The sequence below is a fragment of the Sciurus vulgaris genome (genome assembly GCF_902686455.1).
Source record: "Sciurus vulgaris genome assembly, chromosome: 8".
Lineage (NCBI taxonomy): Eukaryota > Metazoa > Chordata > Mammalia > Rodentia > Sciuridae > Sciurus > Sciurus vulgaris.
This window is the reverse complement of record NC_136468.1, coordinates 84,993,558-85,014,929: the sequence shown is the minus strand read 5'-3', so window position 1 is coordinate 85,014,929 and position 21,372 is coordinate 84,993,558. Positions and strand designations below refer to the sequence as shown.

Here is a 21,372-nt window from a genome sequence, read left to right as displayed (position 1 = left end):
GTGACAGCTCTTGCCTAGCATGTGTGAGGCACTGGATTGAATCCTTAGCACTACATAAAAGTAAACAAATAAAATAAAGGCATTCTGTCCATCTGCAGCTACAAAAAAATTTTGAAAAAAAAATTGTTTTCTGCAAACAAACAAGCAAACCCTTCATAGGAGGCCCTGTGTATTTTCTACTGCTTCACATCATGAGATATTTCATAACTGGTTGTCTTATCCCCCCACCTCAACCCCCACAGTACCAGGTATTGAACCCAGGAGGTTCTAACCTCTGACCTCTGAGCTACATACCCAGTCCTTTTCATTTTATTTTGAGCCAGCTTAACCTCAAACTTGCCATCCTCCTGCCTCAGCCTCCTGACTGGCTGGAACTACAGGTGTATGTCATCACACCTAAATGGTTGTCTCAGCACCCCCCCCCCCCCCCCCGCCCCCTTACTGGGGATCGAACTCAGGGCCTTGTGCTTGCAAATCAAGCAGTCCACCCGCTGAACTATCTCGCCAGCCCAGTTGTCTCACTTTTAATGGTAGTAATATTGATTAGATATTCAAAATAATCAGCCTGACCCCTTATTATAAAGTTCACCATCTTTCTTTTTAAAGGTAGATATCATATATATGTATCAACAATGGACACAGTCTAATGTGGACATCTTGCCCAGGGATAGAAATCTTTACAATCATGTTCCATTATCCTAACACAGAACTATGGTTGAAGATCCATGTCAGTCCTGTTATTGCAAAGCATCATAGGGAAAAAAGATTTTTAAGAGGAGACTCATTTTTTAAATTGAATTACACAGGTAAAGCTCAAAGACATTTCAGAAATTATGACTGGGAACCAAGTATATAATTTGGGAGGTCTTGATTATGAAGCTTTAAAGAAATATCTAAGTCACTTGAGAGCTGGGGGTGTAGTTCAGTGTCAGAGTGCTTGCCTAGCAATTGTAAGGTTCTGGGTTTTATCCCCAGCACTGCAAAAGTAAGTAAATAAGTAAATAAACAAATAAGACAAATCGGGGATTAAACATTATAACAAATAAAATTGATTAGGAGAGACTGGAGGCGGGAGGAATGAGACAGGGAACTGTTGACTTATAACCCCATTAGAGTAAGTATTACTTCGACAGCACTACAAAGGACAAATGATGAAGAAAAGTAACGGTCAGCTTAAAACATCCAAAAAAAAAAAAAAAAACTATTAATTACATACATTATCTATGTGTGTGTGTGGGTGTGTGTGTGTTCATATATATATTCTTATGTTCCCTTACATCAGCATCCACGTGGACAATATTTAAAGGAAATGAGGTCAATAAAAGTTCATCTGATTACTGAAAATCTTCCAAGGGTAGAGGCGTTAAGAGCCCAGGCTGGAGTTTGGAGATCAGCGTCACATAGGCGGTTCCAAGGCGCCCAGGCTGGGAACACACACCACCCCCACGAGCTAGGCCGGCGGGGCAAACACAAAGCCTCGCGGGAGGCGGGGCTCGTGACGTCACGGAGACGCCCGCCCCCTTACGTCGCGCACTAGAGAGGCTAGGTTTCAGGCGGCGCGGGCGCCATTTTGCCGGAGCCTGCGACCGAGTGGGAGTGGAGTCGAGCGGCCGTTGTTGCCGACTCTTTCCTCCTCCCCACGGTCCAGTCAGCGGGTTGATCAGGCTATTGGCCCTCGAGCCGAGACTTGTCTCTTATTTAGTTCTGGGGAGCGTCTGGCCGACATGAGTGATGTAGAGGAGAACAACTTCGAGGGCAGAGTGAGTACAAAGCCGCGGGAGCCGTCTTCGGCGGCGGCCCGATGCTCGGGGTTTTACCGGGACAAGCGCGGTCGGGCCGGGTTGCGGGGAGTTCTGCGGGGCCCGCGGGGAGCAGTCTCTGGAGCCATCGCGAGTGCTTTCTCACATCCCAAGATGGCTTCTGGATTCCACTCCTTCCCCAAACACTATGAATTACCTCCCTCCCCCCTTTTTGGAGACTGACTGGTACCTGGACTCCTGTCCTGTCCCCACCTCCACCCCGCACCCTCCCTCCTCCCCGCCCCGAGGCTTCCTTATCTCCTCCTGAGGTGTGGGTCCCCGTCGCGTTGGGATGGGAGGCGGCGGCAGGGAGTTCCCCTCCGGCCGGATAGTGGTAGGTGCTTCCAGCGGTGGCATTTCTGGAGACTCCCGAGCATCGTAGAGGGTCTCGGGGTCGAAAGTGCGCGGGGCTGTTGTCCGGGCGGGGAGAAGCTGGCGTGGGACTAGCTGGGGCCTGTGTCTCCTTGGCTCTCTATTGCAGTGAGCGGCCGCGTCTCTGTTGGAACCGGCGGCGTTGCGTCTATAAAGGCGAAAGCCTTGAGGTTGAAGGTGGGACGAGCCTAATGAAGTGGTTAGTCAACGACCGCACCGACCCTTAAGCGTTCTTAAGACGAGAGCTGTGAGGGGAAAACTACGCAAGGAGCCCTTTTCCCTTCATGTCCCTTTTTAACTTTGCTTTCACTTCAAAATTAATGTGGAAATGCTATAACGGCTTATTTTTTCTAATTCCTTGATGTTGGATTTTTTTTCTCTTCTTATATCTCAGCTTCTAATGCTTTTCTTCCTTTGACCTTTCATCTAAAAATTGACCACTCCTTTGCAGGTTTTTATGGTTAAAAATAATTTTTTAGGAAGGAAACTTCTGTCTTACCTTAATCTTACATAACGAATTTCTGGCTCAGTATTTTAAAAATAACTAGTCAATTTATACTGTTCTTTTACTCAAAAGGTTACCTGAAAACTACAGGCCCACTTCCCATTTCTCTTCTCACCCCTTCCCTAGGAAAGAGAGGGCTCAGAAGAAGGTTTTCATTATTTGGGGTCGGATGATTATAAACATCACAAAGAATGCATTATCCTTAGCTTGAATATACTAGAACATTAATCGGTGTTTGAGTTTTATTTCGGAAGTTATCTTAGTGGAAATTGGTGGAAATGAGTTAGTGTGAAATCCTGAAAAGAAAACAAAAGCCCAGGCAACACGTTCCTGCTGTTGTGTTGGTATTTATTCTAGTCACTAGAGGAAACACATAAAAAACACTTGAGGGCTGTGCTGGGTAGAATGAATTTGTCCTTTTTTGTGGAAGTTCAATATAGAAATACCTGGAATCACTCAAAGTTGATTTAGGCTTTTGTTCTTTTTGAGTTAAGATGTTTAAAGCAATAGGACAGAAACAAAGCTACATTTGAGATTGCTTGGGAGGGGAGGGATGAAATTTGGAGCACGGATATACTTGAACCTGCTCATTTTTTAGGGTGATAGATTTATTGTCGCATCAGAAATGCTTAAGATCATGCAATAAAAACATTGGTGGTAGTTGTGTTTCTTGTTCGAAAATGTTTAGTTGTGGGGAAAGTTTTTAATGTGTGTTTTGTTTTGGCTTGTGGGATGGGGCCTTGATTTCTTTAGTTCTTTTTAATATGTCATATAATGGAGCTGAGTAGTTCTAGAACTCTTATGTTACCCACCTAGAAAAGTAACATGTAAGGCTCCACCCACTTTTAACTAAAATGTATATTGACATTAACAATTTCTTTAATAGAAAGTGTGTTTACCTTCCCCCCTCCCTTTTGGCCATTTGTAGTCATAGAAAGCATCCCCACTACCCTGCACATGCCTGTAAACCCAGCAACTTAGGAGGCTGAGGCAGGAGGAATTGCTGGTTCAAAGCCTACCTTAGAAATTTAGCAAGATGCTGTCTCAAAATAACAAATGAAAAGGGCTGGGTATGTAGCTCAGTGGTAAAAGCACCCCTGGGTTCAATCCCCAGTACCAAAAAGGTTTTTTTCTCACAGATGAATAAAATCCAAGTGTATTTTAATGTAAATTAAATTAGTAGATTTAATAATTTCCATGTTCACCTTTTGTTTTTGTTTTTACATTTTGTTTTTTTAAGCTTTTTAGGTTGAGGCAATTTATTTGTAATCATTTGAAGAATTAGAAGAATGGGTGTGGTGGTGCATGCCAGGAGACTTGGGAGACTGAGGCAGGAGGATCCCAAGGTTAGCCTCAGCGACTTAGCGAAATCACATCTCAAATGCTACCACTACTAATAGAAGAGTGCTAGAAGCTTTTCTGGAGGATACTTTGTTTTGGTTTGTTTCTTACAGCAGTTCAGTGTTCACTAGTAATTTTATATATAATAAACTGTTATGTCCTTGTGTTTGTAGCTAAAAATGTCTAATGGTAACAACAACCTAGGCCAGAAAAGAATTAAGTGAGGTGTGTAAGTAGTTGTCATCCTTCAAAAAAAATACTTTTGTTAACTAAACCATTTTAGTAAAAACATTGAAAGGTTGGTGTTTTAGGGTTATTAGAATTGTTTGTGGAGATTATGTCTAGTTTTTAATGTTTTCCCCTCTTTAGGAGTTCTTTAGCACTAATAAAGTGCATTTTCCTTTAGTTTATCAACAGTATGTATAGGATAGGTATTCTGTCTCAGTAAAAAGATACTTAGAATTAGAAACTTTCTAGCTAGTTGTGTTCTATCCAACATACTGAGGAAGCAAGACTGATACTGTTTTGCTTACTTTTATAGCATTTTAGAATTTACCACCCCCAAAATCTTTAATGCATTTTCTGTTTTACTGCTCATGGTAATCTTGCAAGGACTGGTGTAGTGTTAGCATTTTAGAAATTACAAACTGAGACTCAGAAGACCACACAGCCAGGAATCTAAGGCAGGTCCCAGTCCACTACTCATGTAAACACACTATACCGTGTATATTTTGATTAAGTTTTGTGAAGAGCACACCATGTTTCAGTATATCAAAGCTATTGAGTTCGCCAAAAGCAGTTACTGCAGCTTAATTTTCCATTTTAAAGAAGGAAGTAAAAGAACTTTAGGAAGGAAAAGATAATTGAATTCCATTTTAAGTGACCCAAGGTAAAACTTGTTCAGAGCATCTGCTGCCTTTATAATTAGGGCTAGCTAGGTGTTCTAGAGGAAAAGAGAACTTGCAGTCTATTTTGAGATGACTGACCATTCAAATCTGCATAAAAGTAGTTTTGTCTAATAAAATTAATAAGGAATTCAGAAAATTGAGTCAAATGGTTTTTGAGCTGAGAGATAGGAAAGATTTACATTGAGATATAAAGCTTTTGCTAGATCTTAAGATTAGAGAAATGAACTTTGGTTGCATAGGTGTGGGAAGATTGTGCTAAAATAGTGAAAAATAGATTTGAATAAATATACAATTAAAAAGGTCCCTGAAGGAATTTCCTTGTGAGATGTGGTTCAAATTAATATTTAATTGGATGTCCTTTGGAGTTGGGTGTAAGATTGGCATTTAAGCTATGGTTTAAAGACTCCTGGAGACCGCCCACCCCCACCTTTTCAAAACCCAACTATTAGTGACATTCTGGTACAGTTAACAACATAGTCACATGAGCCAGTCCCAGAATGCCAACCAGCTGTCTACTGCTGGGGTGGAGAGAATCCTTTCTGGATATTGAATGATAAAAGTGAAAAGAAAAACACAAATTCATTTGTACTCATGAGAAAAGTTGTATGGGGGGCTGGGGAAATAGCTTAGTCGGTAGAGTGCTTGCCTTGTAAGCACAAGGCCCTGGGTTTGATCCCCAGCACCAAAAACAAAAAGAAAAGTTGTATGTATGATATTTCATTAAAAGAATTGAAGAAATAAGGGAGATTTTTTTCCCCCCTCCTGAAATTGGATTCTTTATGATCGGGGCGATGTCTTAAAGACCTTCTTTAAAAACCCAGCTTGGTGCCTGGGTCTTTTCTTATTCTTCTTCTTTTTAATATAAATCTTAAACTGGGATTTTAAATTTTAGTGGAAAATTAAAACAACAAATGTGAGTTACCATAGCACTTTATATCTGAAAAGACTGTTCAGGGCTGGGGCTAAAGCTCAGTAGTAAAGTGCTTGCCTAGAATGCACAAAGCCCTGGGTACAGTCCCCAGCCACGAAATAAGGGGGTGGAAGGGAAATGTCAGCTTCAGCAATTTACTTCCTTATATCTTATCCTATCAACCTGTTGCAAACAGGTAAAATATCTTTTCTTGTAATTGGGATATTATTAAACTGAGTTTTATGTCCTGGGTTTATTTTTATAAAGTTGAGTACTGTCATTTATCCAATGATAAGTTCTTTCATCTTTAATGCTTATTTTTATTGTTCTTTCTCCCCTTCCTCACTCTTAATTTAAGCAAAGATTTTACAAACTTAAGGAAACATCTTAAAGCTCAAAATTTTACATTTGAGATTGTTTAACTGAAGGGTGCTAACTTGCTCAATGTAAGTAAAAGGCAGGATTTTGTAAAGGAATAGTGCAAGAAATTATACCCAAAGTGCATAAATATAATTTTACAGATATGCCATAGATTGTCCCATTCGTAAAATGAGAATAGAGAGCCTTGAGATTTGAAAGAATATCAAGGGATTTAAATATTTAGGAATGAGTCATATTTTAAATAAAAACTTTATGGGCTTAATTTTGTAAATGAAGCAAACTTATTTACCTGTGGTATCAATTGTAGTGTAAGTGTAAAATGGCATGAATAGCAGCATAGTGTTTTCCTAAAACCTGGCTGACTGAAAACCTTTTATATTATCATTGGGTACTCAGGAATCCAATAACTAGCCCTGCCTTTGTAAAACATGTATATTCCCATGTTAATTGATTGCTATTTGATCATATATTGTAACAGAAGATTTAGCTGGACAGAAGTGGAAGCAAGACAATGGTATCAGATGAGGAAGAGATTATAAATGCTGTACAAAAGTTGAAAGGAAAATAATGAAGGGATATGTAGTTCTTCTTTCCTCCTTTTAAGTTGCAACCATACAGTTGTGGATAATACTTATTTTGTTGATATTCACCCAAAGTGTGAGTGACTAGAACTGATGTGGAAAGAAGTTAGTTTTTCCTTGAAACCAGGGCCCTGTCATCTCAGTTACTAAAGATTCATAAGTATTCCATGACATCAAAAGATGAGAGCATAAGTAGAGAATGTTGTAACTGGTTCTTAGTAGTTTGGTTTTAGTTGCTCTTTATTGGCTTTTTTTTTTTTTTTTTTTTTTGCTTTTAATATAGCTAAATCATTTTAGTCCATATAGTTTTTCTCTTATCTTTGAAATTGTCGCTTATACACCAGCTTTTTAAAATTAGTTTATCATGAAAAATAAACTGGCAGATTTTATGAGCTACGTTTAAGATTTGTACAGAGGGTACATTTTACAGGTAAAATTCACAGTAGATGAGTTTAAATTTGATTACAAGTGGCAATTACTAAATGATTTATGATAAAAAAAAATTCCCCAAATTATTCCAAACTTTAGAGAATATATAGATATGTAGTTTTAGAATCTATGTAAGCCTTTGCGATGGAGGCATCAACCTCAGAATGCAGAATGATCTTAAAGGGAGGGATATTATTATTTGAGCAATCTGTTTTCTTTTTAAGAGATTGCTCTAATATCAGTTAGGTTTAACTAACAGAACTAACAAGTATTTTATCAGCCTGACAGTCTGTAAAAGAAAATCATTATCATAGAGAACTGTTATTTCTATAGGCTGACAAAACAGAATTGAGCAAATACAAAAGATTTTTTACAACTTCTAATGAATAAAGTTGTTAGTCTAGGGCTGGAGATATAGCTCAGTTGGTAGAGTGCCTGCCTTACAAGCACAAGGGTTCAATCCCCAGCACTGCAAAAAAAAAAAGAGTTTTTAGTATAATATTGTAAGGTATTTGGGTAATTAAAGAATATTCTCACCTCCAAGGAGACATAATTTAAATTCATCAGTGTATGTCTATGGAAACCTCCAATTTTATAAAGTAGAGAAATATATTTTTAGAAAGTTTGTTTTACACCTATCAAAGGCATGCATTTGTGTAAATTTGGCACAATTACCTGGCATAATATTTGCCTGGTCTTAATGTAGGAATGAGTTTACAGTGTAATGTTTTCATTAGTTTATTTTTAATGAGTATTAAGCACTAAGCATGTGGATTTTGTTGGAATATTTTTTCTTCCATCTATAATATAATGGCTCTGTTAAAGACTCCAGTTATTTGCAGTAGGAATTATCCTTGCTTTGGTGATGATTTGTGCATTTAACAAACACCGAAACAAAAACCTATTCAAGTGGAATGTTTATAGTATGAAAGGTAGACTGGGTGGCCTATTTAAGATGTCTGTTAAAATTTGTGATATTAAACAAAAAATTGTTGATTGATTCAGTGATTGTTGGATAAGCCAGATTACTGAGGAATTCGTTGAATTCCTTGACCGGGCAACTGTAAGAACATGTAAGTCTAGTGAAAAAGGGAAAATACTACCGCTTCCCAGCATTTATTTATCTATCTATCTATCTATCTATCTATCTATCTATCTATCTTTCTTTCTTTGTGTTTGCAACCTTAAGTTTAGCGTCCAAATTCTAAATCATTTATAAGTTTCCTTTTTTTTTTTTTCCCCTCTTTTTAAGTTGAAATAGCAGGGCATAATGGCACCCACTTCAAGTCCCAGCACTTTGGGAGGCGGAGATGGAAGGATCTCTTGGGGCCACAAATTTGAGACCGGCAGGGCCAACATAGTGAGACCCTATTCTCAAAAACAAATAATAAATAAATATTGAAATCATTTTATAATGAAGACAGATTTTTGTTTTCTATAAAGGACTTAAAACTTGATTACTAATTCAGAGTTTAGTGAAAAGGGCATTTTATTTGGTAACAGTAGTTGAGAAATGTTACATTTAAATGATTAAATACTAATATGACCATCTTTCTGTGAATACTGAAATACCAGTTGTTATAATGAGCCATACTTTGGTATACCAAAAGTATTTCTTAAGCATCTTTATTTTGAACACAGTAGTTTATGTTATAGGTTAAGTTTACTAATAGTTAAAAGGTATAGGAGTTAGAGCTAAGAGGGTGAGACTGTTTCTTAACCTTGAGTGAGTCCATGTGGAAGCTCATACATATTTAGATTTTGTGGCGCTAGAAAGGTAGACAATAAAGGAGGTTAGGTATTGGTGATAATCCTGAATGATAAACTGCAAAACTGCTTTTAAAATTTGTTGATGTCTTTTTAAAAAGCATCCTTTTGGGCCAGGCATGGCCCAATAATCCAATAATAATCCAATAATCCCAGCTACTGGATACACTGAGGCAGACACACTTTAAGACCAGCCTGGCTACCTTGAACAACTTAGCAAGATCCTTTCTCAAATTTTAAGAAAGGACTGGGAGTTATTTTGGAGCACTTGAGGTAACACTGAGTTACCGTATTTTTAATTTATTTTTATTTATTTTTTAGTTATAGGTAGACACAACACCTTTATTTTATTTATGTGTGGTGCTAAGGATTGAACCCAGTGCCTCACATGCTAGGCAAGCACTCTATTGCCGAGCCACAACCTCAGCCCTACTGAGTTACCTTATTTACGTTAATTCCTGAGACTTGAAAATCATAAATGTACACATTTGGACCATTGTTTTTGTCTTGTTCTGGAGAGCTTCAAAATAAACCTTCGGTTTTGATATAAGAATTTTTATTATATTGTAGCAAAGTTATAAGTTTATAGTGTCTTTCAGTGTAAAGCCTTCTAATATACCTGTATGTATGATAAAAGCTGTGGTGATGTTTGTAGATACTATTCCAGCCACTGCTGTTCAACAATAACATAAATGAATGTTATGCCAGAGAGTGCTTTATAGAAGGGAAAGCCAAAGGAAGATTTTTTTGTCCCAAAGGAAGATATTCTTATCAGTTTAATTATTGAACCTGCCTGTGAAACTTCAGTTAAGAGCAAATTAGCCATGCCTCCCCCCCCCCCCCCCTTTTTAAAAATCACTGAATATGCTGCTCCAAGCATCTGTCTGGGAATAGAGTTTCTAAAATATGGTGAGAGACTTACTGTAGGTAGTTAAATGGGAAAGATTGATACTGAACAAAAAAGTAGATAATGTTAGTTTTGTTTTTATATGAAAAAATAGATAGGCCTATCAGCATTGTTACAGTTCTGGATAAATGTCTTTTGACATTAAACTTGAAGTAAAAATTTTAAGAAAGCTTTTCAAAGAAAGTTGTGTGATAGTCACTATGGTATAAATGAAAATTGGTGTGAAATTGGAATAATTATTTACATTAGGAATCAAGGCATTGGGCAGAGAAACCAAATTGTTCATTCTGCTTTGACCTTAAGTGCCTAATATCTGTCAGATAAACTTTTAATCAGTTATAAATTTATTTGGAAAGTTTTGATTTATACCCGGTTTTGCAATATAGGAGAGATAGTCACCAAAGGAACTACAAGTACATATAAATACATAAAATATATAAATGCTGAGCAAAAAAGGTGGGATCAAAAATAGAAACCTATGATAGAAATTTTGTAACTTATGGTACATTTTGATATTTCCTGAAGAATATAACATTTTAAAGTGATATAGTTGCAAAAGATATGTATTTTAGGAGTTTTTCAAACCAAAGAGGAAAATTAAAATTTTTATGCTTCCTCTTTTCCCTTAGTTTTTGCCATATATGTTGTCTGTCTTCATAACCAGTCTTTCTGGTTAAAACAAAATAAGCAAAGATAGTAAAACAAAATTTGGAGGTCTTAGTAATTCTGCTGACTTTTTGATTCCTTTGATAATTTGGCCTGTGTGCTATAATGTATGAGTTTAGATAGTTGTGTACAGCTATTTCAGCCTGGGATGTGTTATTTTAACAATATCTCGATTTCTTAGCATGACTTAGTGAAAGCTTATTCTAAAGTCAGTAAGAATCTTCAGGTTAAAATAGTGGAAACTTAACACTTAGGTGGGGGGAAATTACACTTTATTTTAGATTTGTTTGAATTAAGTATTTATATTAAAATTGTTCGCATTTTAGGAACTAGAATGAAACATGAAAGGGGAGGAGGGTAAAGAGATGGTTAAAAAACATTTAGAGAAATTCAGTAAATTCTCTTTGTTAGAAACTACACTTTTGAACAATTTTAAAGACTATAAAATTGCCTTTTTTTTTTTTTAATAAACTAGTTATTTGCACTTTACCTGCTGGCTTTTCCATTTGGTAGATAACATTCTGAACTCCAGCAGAGTTTTATAATCCCCACGTGCTTAAATATACTAAATGTTCTTTTTCCATTAAGGTTAATGTTCGTGAAGAAATTGAAGAGTTTTTTCCAAGAATGTGGAAGATAAATCAAGATAAAAGAAGGCTAATGAAAAGTATTAAAGATCAGAAAATTAAAATTGAATGGGGGAAAAAATTGAACAGAAGATTGGTCAGATAGAAGCACTTGAATATTTTTTTAAGGCTATTTTGAATTGTTTGAATTGGGGAAGAATACACGAAGTATGAAAAATGAAAAACTCAATGAAGAATGAAGAGAAGTAGAAAGCAAGAGTGAAGTAGAATTAAAAGAATCTGGAAGAATGAATGGGTCCTAGGTTAAGTAAATGTATGGTTTATGTTCCAGTGTCTGTATGATCAAGTTGTAGATGAATTTGCATGATTACTTAGTTAATAGAGAATTGGTGATCTGGTTCAAGTAGGGAATTATTGAGGACAGTTAGCAGTATTAACAATGGGTTATTAATGAGCTGAAATTTTTTCTGGAGGGTGTTGCCTAACCATTTGTTTTTCAGGAGCAATCAATATAAAAAATTACGCTACATTAAATGTTAGGTGTTAGGCATCTACGGGACCAGTGCCATTTGTAATACTGTCTTCTTTGTTAGGAGTCTCGCTCTCAGTCAAAATCTCCAACGGGAACTCCTGCTCGTGTAAAATCGGAGAGCAGGTCAGGATCTCGTAGTCCATCAAGGGTTTCCAAACACTCTGAATCCCATTCTCGGTCAAGATCAAAATCCAGGTAAGTGTGTTTAAAATAAAACTTCAAATGTTTTCCATGGGTTTGGTTTAGTTTTACAGCAAAAGGATTCTATAAAATCCTTCCTTGTGGCTGCATTTTGTATAGAAATTTCACCAAAGGCTCATAAAATAGTTTACTTTCTCAGACTCTAGGATTTAGAAATTAATATTTTCTAGATAAAGACATAGATAAGAATTTCTCTATGCCATTAATCTATTGGATACTAGCTATTAGAACTTTATTGACTCAAATGAACTTGGCATATGGGAATCAGTGTGGTTTTATGTTGATTAACTCCTTAGACTTAGGCAGGAGAATCACAGGTTTGAGGCCAGCCTTGACAATTTAGTGAGACCCTGTCTGAATTTTTTAAAATAAATAAATAAAAAAGACTCTGGTAGAGCATCTTTGGGTTCAGTCTCCAGTACCAAAAAGAAGAGGGTCATATTCCAGGTATATACTTTACCTAAAGATTATGTATGACTCCTATGTCCAGGTTGAAACTGGTCCATTATGATTGGAAGGGGAAAAAACTCCAGATAATCAGAGACTCACCACTGACAACAAAAACTAGCAGACTACTACAAAGTTCACTATTCCACATAAAAGGCCTTTAAAAGCCTGTACACGTGGACTGGGGTTGTAGCTCAGTGGTAGAGCACTAGCCTAGCATGTGTGAGGCACTGGGTTCGAGTCTCAGCGTCACATACAAATAAATGAATAAAATAAAAACCTTCCTTGAATAGAGACATAGAATGTCTTTTAATAGAATCTTCCTGCAAAGGGTTATGAGACAAAACAATCACTAAAAAGGCTGCACTTTTCATGAGGTCCACAGCTGTGGTGATTTCTCAGAAGTTTCATGCTTCTTAGAATATTGTCTTATTTTCCTTTTCTCTAAACACATCTCCATGTCTTTGTTGTTAGTAGTGGTGGTGGTACTAGGCTCTGATCCCAGGGGCACTTGAGGGGCAGGGTCTTGCTAAATTGCTGAGGCTGGCCTTCAACTTGGGTTCCTTCTGCCTCAGCCCCCCAGATAGCTGGGGTTACAGGCATGTGCCGTGGTGCCAAGTTTCTCCATGTCTTTTTGCTGAAGAACCTTTGTTCTTGCTGTTCCAGAATACTTTTCCCCTATCTACATAGGCAGATTCTATTAAGTCTTCCAGCTTTATTGCTTGCTTTCTTAGTTCTATAAAATCTTCCCATATTAGTTTTATTCCCTTCTCCTTATGCTGTGTTGGGGATTGAACCCAGAGCCTCATACATGCTAGGCAAGACCTTTACCACTGAGCTACATCCCTAACCCTTTTCAAAAAATGTATTTTGAGACAGGTTCTAAGTTGCTCAGGTTGACCTTAAACTTGTGATCTTCCTGTCTCAGCCTCCCACATAGCTGGGGTTACAGGCATGCACCACCATACTCAGCCTGACCTTATACCATTTTTAACTTTCTGGCCCTTAGCATTTTTTTTTTTTTTTTTTTTTTTTTTTTTGGTGGTACTGGGGATCGAACTCAGGGCCTTGTGCTTTCGAGGCAAGCACTCTACCAGCTGAGCTATCTCCCCAGCCCCCAAGGCCCTTAGCATTTGTAACATTTTTAAAATATGTTTTAGAAGCTATTTTGTATGACTGTTACCACAGCTGGAAAGAAGGTAGACCTTTAACCTGTTTGTAAGGTAAGGTGAAAGGGGTGAATCTAGAAGGGATAGACCAAGGAAAGGGAGGAGGTTGCAGTAGGAGAACAAGAATACCTTAGGAAAAGGACACAGGAGGAGAGGGGCTAAGGGTATAGCTCAGTGGTAGAACAATTGTTTGATCCCCATCCCATCCCACCCCCCACCCCCACTCCCTAAGGAAAAAAAAAAAAGGACAAAGGAGCTGAGAACAGGCAGGGATATATGTATACCTCCTTGGATGAAGGTGTTGGCCATTTGTTCCAATATTTTTACCTACATTTATTTCTCTCAAAGGTCAAGGTCAAGAAGGCATTCTCATAGACGTTACACTCGATCCAGATCCCACTCTCACTCTCATAGGAGAAGATCTCGAAGTAGGTCATATACACCAGAATACCGACGGCGAAGGAGCCGAAGTCACTCTCCAATGTCTAACCGGAGAAGACATACAGGCAGCAGGGTATGTGGATATAAAAATTAATGAAAACTTGTATATCTCTTCCCTGAGTACAGTCAGGGCATAATGTCTTCATTTTATGAGAGGTAGGCATTGTTTTAGAAATTGGAACTCCAGAAACATCCTTAATAAATTTAACTTTGGAAGTAAAAAGGAATACCTTTTATGTCATGAATATGCTAATAAAAGAAATGCCACCATCATAGCAAGCCTACATATTTCATGATAGCTTCTATAATGGGAATGTAGTTTCTTGGTTTTTTTTTCCCCCGAATAGTTTAAAAGAAGAAATGAAATTTGGAGATAAATATGCTCCAAGAATTAAAATGAAAAGCATAAATAGGTGAGATAATTGATGCAGTAGTAAGAGCCAACACTTTTATTATCTTGTTAGGAAATAAGTAAATCTTGCCTGTGTGACATTGAGGTGTTTTTGTTTTTGTTTGCTAGTTGACCAAAGTCAGGTTTCAATCAGTCTACCTGACTCTACTGTTCTTGTATTTATCTGTTATGGAATGCTATCCTGTGTGTGCTTCTACCACGTGATATTGAAACTGCTTAACTATAGTAGCGTATGTCAGTATTTAATGATTAGAAATCTGTCCTTTTAATTTTAAAATGTGAAACATGGAAATATTCAAAGTGTATCCTTGTTATCTACAGAAAATGGAGACTTCTAAATTAGTAATTCCAAGTCAAATTAAGTACTAACCTATTGATATATAGGATAAATTCTGGGCATATGTACTGAAAACTATTGGGCTAGAAAGTAGAACCATTTTTTATTCAGATTTGACTAGAAAGTATATTCCATAGAAAGTCTGAATGAACTGTAAAATATGGTTCATCTGCTTTAGTTCACTTTAAATTTCATTTCCAAATAACTAGAAGCAGTATATTCTATGTGTACTAGGTGAGGTATTCTGAACAAAATTTTTACTTTTATTTTAATTAAAGCTTAATAACATCTTTAATAGGCGAATCCAGATCCCAACACTTGTCTTGGAGTGTTTGGCCTCAGTTTATACACAACAGAGAGAGATCTTCGTGAAGTATTTTCTAGATATGGACCATTGAGTGGTGTCAATGTGGTTTATGATCAACGAACTGGACGCTCACGGGGATTTGCTTTTGTGTATTTTGAGAGAATAGATGACTCAAAGGAGGTAAACTTGTTTTTATGATTTTCATTTTGAAAAAAATTTATATGCATGATAATTGAGTTACTATTGAAAGTTAACTAATTCCTATCTCTGTAAACGTTATATCCTTTCATGCTCGGATCGGATTCAAACTCAGCCTTTCAAGTGCTAAAATTAGAATAGCCAAAGTTTGACTTTTCAGCTCGTTTTCTGATTTAGAGATATCCTGTTTGAAATTAGGCTTTGTAAGCTGAGATATGTATAAGAAAAAAAAAAATCTATAATTCTTGAAATGGTCCCCTTCAACATAGAATCAGGAGGCCCAAAGTATTAATAGAGATCTTGGATAATTTTAACAAAGTAATACTGTAGTTTGTGTTATTTATGTAATAGACACTTATCTAAATTTATCATCATGGTGACTTTTTTATTGTTACATATTTGTGATATGTTTATTCCTGTTCTCAAACAATAGAAGTATAAATTTAGAAATATTAAGATATGGGACCTAAAATGCAAAGTGAAAAACAAAAACAAATTTTTTCTGTGATAATTTTTTTTCTTAGCTTTTTCTCCCTGTAGTTTGTTTCTGAATAAACTTAGAATGACGGTGTTTCTTAGGCTTCAAATACTTACTACAAATTATTTTCATTTGCTGAAGTATTTAAAATATCATTGTAGGGTTGGGGAGATAGCTCAGTTGGTAGAGTGCTTGCCTCGCAGGCACAAGGCCCTGGGTTCAATCCCCAGCACCGCAAAAATAAATAAATAAATAAATATCATTGTAATTATTATCTTTAGTGCCTAGGGCAAAGTGATGGAAGTGTGTGGTCAGGTATCTGACTTCAGGAACACTTGTTGGCAGGTTGAGTACCTTTATATTTGGAGGTCACTAGGTGGCAGTATGTTGCCTAAGTAGTGGGTTGGCTAATTTAGGCTTGCTAGCTAAACTGCATTTTCTATTTTGAGTTGCACAGACTGAAACCAGTTACTGCTAACATTAGTTATATAGACTTCCCTAGATTGTGTGGTTCCTACTGTGTGGCTGTAGATTTATCTACTTTTACACATGCCTTCTGAAATTACTTAGATGAAGTATATATATGCTACAATTTTTTGTTTGTTTGTTTTGTACCAGGAAATGAACTCAGGGGCACTGGACCACTGAGCCACATCCCCCGCCCTATTTTGTATTTTATTTAGAGACAGCAGGGTCTCATTGAGTTGCTTAGCCCCTCACTTTGCTGAGACTGGCTTTGAACTCTTGATCCTCCTGCCTCAGCCTCCCAAGCTTCTGGGATTCTAGGCATGCACCACACCACAGTGCCTGACTGAGATCTTGATTTTCTAAGATAATAGCTCTCATCAGAGTGTATAGATTTTTTTTTATAAGTAGGAAGAATGAGCTCTTTGAGTCAAAGTGAAATATTTGTGAATTAAATTAAAAATCATGTTTCCTTTTTGGTTCCTCTCAGCAAGAGACTGAGGGGTATTAGTGTAAATGTGTGTGCTTTTATACCTTTAAATCTTCTTGGCTATCTTGTCAGCATATTGGACTTCGAACTGAAGAACAAGAAAAAAGTCATGGGGCACACGCCTATAAACCAGTGACTTGTGAGGCTAGGGCAGGAGGATCAGAAGTCATGCCAACCTCAGCAACTTAGTGAGACCCTCAAAATTGAAAAAAAAAAAAAGGACTAGGATGTAGCACCCCTGGGTTCAGTCCCCAGTTCAATAAAGAATAAAGTCAGGTTACTGATAGAATCTATTTAAAACTTAGCTCACTCTTGTTAGTGTTTTGAAGTCAGTCTTTGTAAATGAAATGGCTAAAGACTAAGAAAGTATAAAATTCAGCCTACCTGGGCAAGTTATAGAAAGTTGTGATTAAAGAGATGGACAGGGAGTGGAAACTCAGACACAAATTTATTTAGGGGAATGTTTATTAACTTCTCTTTGAGTATATTTAAATTTATTCTGGACAGTTTTGAGATCTAGAAATGTTAGTAGAATCCCCTGCACTGCTGTGTCATTTTCAAAATTAGATGAGTTTGGATTTCAGATAATATGCACTTAATTTTAAGTAATTATTACTTCAAGGCCAGTGAGTTATGCCTGACTTTCTGTGCTTGTTCTCCTTTATAGGCTATGGAAAGGGCAAATGGAATGGAGCTGGATGGTAGAAGAATTCGTGTGGATTATTCTATCACGAAGAGAGCACACACACCTACACCAGGCATCTACATGGGCAGACCAACTCAGTAAGATCTCATATTGCCTAGGGCTGGGATTGGGGCTTAGTGGTAGAGCACTTGCCTAGCATGTGTGACACCCTGGGTTTAATCCCTAGCACAGCAAAAAAAAAAAAAAAAAAGATTTCGTTTTTCATAAACTAAACTGTAAGAGCCAGAAATCTTCAAGAAATGTGTGCAATTTTTTTTTAATGTTTTAGATGTTGATGAACCTTTATTTTATTCATTTACTTATATGTGCTGAGAACTGAAACCAGTGCCTCAACATGCTAGGCAATACTCTACCACTGAGCCACAACTCCAGTCCCATGCAATTCTTGATTAATGGGAAGATAAAATATTTTTCCTGTCATTTAGTGTATATATATTCTCAGGGTTTATTAACATATTTTTAATATTTATTTGTAAGTATATAAGTAAAATATGCTGTTTATGTATACATTTGAGCAGGAGGACAAATTGAAACTACTGAAAGTACATTTTTGGTTCTTCTGGTCCTGTACAAATAAGAGATTTTAAATATTAGAAAAATGTTACATGCTACTTAATTATTTTTCTCTCCTTTGTTTCTATGTGACCTGGGAAGCCTCTGTGTATAAAGTATATTTATTGATATTAATGTTTATTTAAAAAGAAAATATGATATAACATAAATGATATATAATTTATGTTTTCTAGATGTTTGATATTCATTAAGGTACATTGGCATAGATTGAATTCAGTAGTAAATGAGCTGGGTGCGTTGTAATCCTACCAGCTCAGGAGGCTGAGGCTGAGACAGGAGGATCACAATTTCAAACCAGCCTCCGCAAAAGCAAGGTGCTAAGCAACTTGGTGAGACCCTGTCTCTAAATAAAATATAAAATATGACTCTGGGGGTGTGGTCAAGTGCCCCTGAGTTCAATCCCTAGTACCAAAAAAGTAGAAGACGAAGAAATTTAGAAGCTTTTGACCTCAAGGATTGTTCTTAGCTGTTTTACTCCCTCCCCCCCTTTTTAAGCTAATGATTTTTATTAAATGGTCCCAGAAAAGGATCTTTGATACTGAAGCAAAATTTTTTTTTATGTGTTTCTGTAGTAGTGGCGGCGGCGGTGGTGGCGGTGGCGGTGGTGGAGGTGGAGGTGGTGGCAGACGTCGAGATTCTTACTATGATAGAGGATATGATCGTGGATATGACAGATATGAAGACTATGATTACCGGTACAGGTAATGTTTTCAACTTGAGATTTCTGTTCTAAATTGAATAGCAGCTGTATTATTTGGCACTTACATGTTTGATCTGTGTGAATAAAAACTGTATGTTTGAGATTATGTGGTAATGGCTCTAACTGCATGGGAGGCTCATGGATTCCAGGCCAGACTGGGCAGCATAGTAAGACCTTTTTTTTTTTTTTTTGGGTGCTAGGGATCGAACCCAGGGCCTTGAGCTTGCAAGGTCTCTACCAACTGAGCTATCTCCCCAGCCCAAGACCTTGTTTTTAAAAAGAAAAAATAAGCTAGATGAAGTGGCACACACTATAATCTTAGCAATGTAGCAAGATCATATATCAAAATAAAAAAGAACTAGGGAATGTAACTCTGTAGTGGGAGGGGGGAGGGAAAAAAAAACACCCCTGGGTTCAATCCCGAGTACTTTAAAATAAAAAAATTTTAAAATGCTATGCATGGCAGCACACTCCTACTCCCAAGGAGGCTGAAGGTCACAAGTTCAAGGCCAACCTCAGAAACTTAGCAAGACCCTGTCTCAAAATAAAAAGGATTGTGTATGTAGCTCAGTGGTAGAGGACCCCCCAGTTCAGTCCCCAGTGCCACCAAAAAAAAAATTTTTTTTTTATGTGTAAAATAAATCATATATGATAACATTGAGAATAGAGATTAGACTGACCATCTGTATTTGCCAGTATCCTGTTGTGCAGTTTTGCTTACTGGTACTATTGGTGCACTGAGGAACTCCTAATAGGTTTTCTTCTTGGGTACTTTTTTTGGAAGGGTACTAGGAATTGAACCCAGAGGTGCTTAATCACTGAGTCTCATCCCCGGCCCTTTTTAAAATTTTTATTTTGAGACAGGGCCTGGTTAAGTGCTGGGGCTGTAATCCTGCCTCAGCCTCCTGAGTCACTAGGAATATGGATATGTGCCACTGCTCCTGGTGTGGGTACATTATTATTTTGAGTGATGAGGAATTTTTTAAAATTTTCATCTCCCTCAGTAGAGTGACTGTATGGTATATTAAGTAATCTTTTATTTCTTACAGAAGAAGGTCACCTTCTCCTTATTATAGTCGATACAGATCACGATCAAGATCTCGCTCCTACAGCCCAAGTATGTAAACGTTGCTTTTGAAGCATTACAACCTTATTTCTAATGAGTGGCTTATTATAGGATATTAGGATTTGTTAATAGTTGGGGAAAATATTAGGCAAGTCAAATATAATTATTAACATTTTTTGTTGTTTTCTTTTTTAGGACGCTATTGATAATGGAATTGTTTGCAGTTGAGGATTTTTTTTTTCCCCCTCCTCCTTCCCCTCTCTTTTTTTAATTCTGAAGTGTCCCAAGCTTCTAATTCTTCCTATTTCTTTAAAAAAAAAAAAAAAAAAAAAAATCCTTGGTTTATTTAGCTTCTACACTTTGTCAGTTGCGTTGCTGTTTTCCACCCCTTTTGTTATATTCTTAAGGATGTAATTGTTGTTATTTTGAGTAAACACCTTGAGTAAAAAGAAAAGGAACTCAGTGTTAAGCTTTTGTAAATCATTTTTCTTTGACTTTATAGAGGATTAACTCTTAGCTAATTATATGAGTAAAGAAATGATCTTTTTAAAGCTTTCGTGTCAGATATTGTATTAGATATTGTATTAGAGGCCAGCATTTATGAGGACTCCTTTTTTAACTTTTTTGGGGGGGAAGATAGTAACATTAAGTAGTTCAGTCATGTCACATTTGTCTGAGGTGGCATGGAACAAATAGTTGCGTGTAAAAAGTTTGAAACTATAGAAGAAAACACTTGGACATTTCTTTTGAAGAATGTAATTTTTGAACCCTAAAAATTAAGTCACTTTTTTAGAGATGAAAGGCTTGTGGACTTCTACAAAAACATGTTGTATTTGAAATACATGTTAAACTTTACAAACTTAAAGTGTGATTTTTTTGTGTGTGTGTGTGTTAAACTCATTGAGTTAGGTATATCCTTAATCAGTGAAGGACAACCCTTATTTATTGTCTAGAGCAATTGTATAATTTACTGTTAGAAATTTTGGTATTAGGACATTGGTTAAGCAAACTGTTATGTAGCATAGAGTCCTTAGAAAATACATGTGGGGAGAAGTAGTTTTCTTTCAAATAAAAGTTACTTCTTGGCAAATGGGATTTTTGTCTTTATTTTGACAATTGTGAAAAAATAAAACTGGATTGATTTGGAACCAGTTCTTCCTTTTCTCTGCATTCCCCTAATAGATATCCATATACAAAGAGTTAATTTCCTAATATTTCCTCATTCAGAATATTTTTTCTTAACACTTAAATGTGTCATACTTATCTCCTCTGTAATATTTTAAAACCCCTTGTTTGTTCATTCTTTTCTTTTTTCTTTTAGTGAACCTGGTAGCAAATACTGAGTATTCAGTATCGGTACCATGCTATAGGAAAGATAAATAGGTAGTTTATGTCTTTAAAGTTCTTATTTTTTTTTGCCAATAAAGGATATCCCAATAGGTTTTAGTTAAATGAGGTTATCAAAGACTGGAGAGTCTTTGCCTTAAAGAGAATATCAGTTTGTTAGAATGGCTATTACCAAAAAGAAGAGCCAAGTATGGGTGGTGCACTTCTGTAATCCCAGCCACTTGGGAGGCTGAGGCAGAACGATCACAAGTTCAAAGCCATCCTTAGCAACTTGGTGAGACCCTGTCTCAAAAAATAAAAAGGGCTGGGCATGTGGCTTAGTAGTAAAACCATCTTTGGGTTCTATGGCC

At 36.7% G+C, this 21,372-nt stretch overlaps 1 protein-coding gene across 2 annotated transcripts; it reads left to right on the top strand.

Annotated features, from left to right (window-relative positions):
• The first annotated feature begins 1,546 nt into the window (after positions 1-1,546).
• Positions 1,547-20,129, top strand: TRA2A (transformer 2 alpha homolog). 2 transcript variants are annotated; one of them, XM_079150698.1, is made up of 9 exons: positions 1,547-1,760; positions 3,917-4,022; positions 11,747-11,880; positions 13,851-14,016; positions 14,991-15,179; positions 17,298-17,413; positions 18,482-18,610; positions 19,659-19,726; positions 19,871-20,129. In XM_079150698.1, the coding sequence occupies exons 2-9, from the start codon at positions 3,966-3,968 to the stop codon at positions 19,879-19,881; spliced, it is 870 nt and encodes a 289-aa protein (XP_079006824.1). In that variant the 5' UTR covers positions 1,547-1,760; positions 3,917-3,965; the 3' UTR covers positions 19,882-20,129. The 2 variants fall into 2 exon arrangements, with proteins under 2 accessions (XP_079006824.1, XP_079006825.1); XM_079150699.1 differs by lacking the exon at positions 3,917-4,022.
• The last annotated feature ends 1,243 nt before the right edge of the window (positions 20,130-21,372 follow it).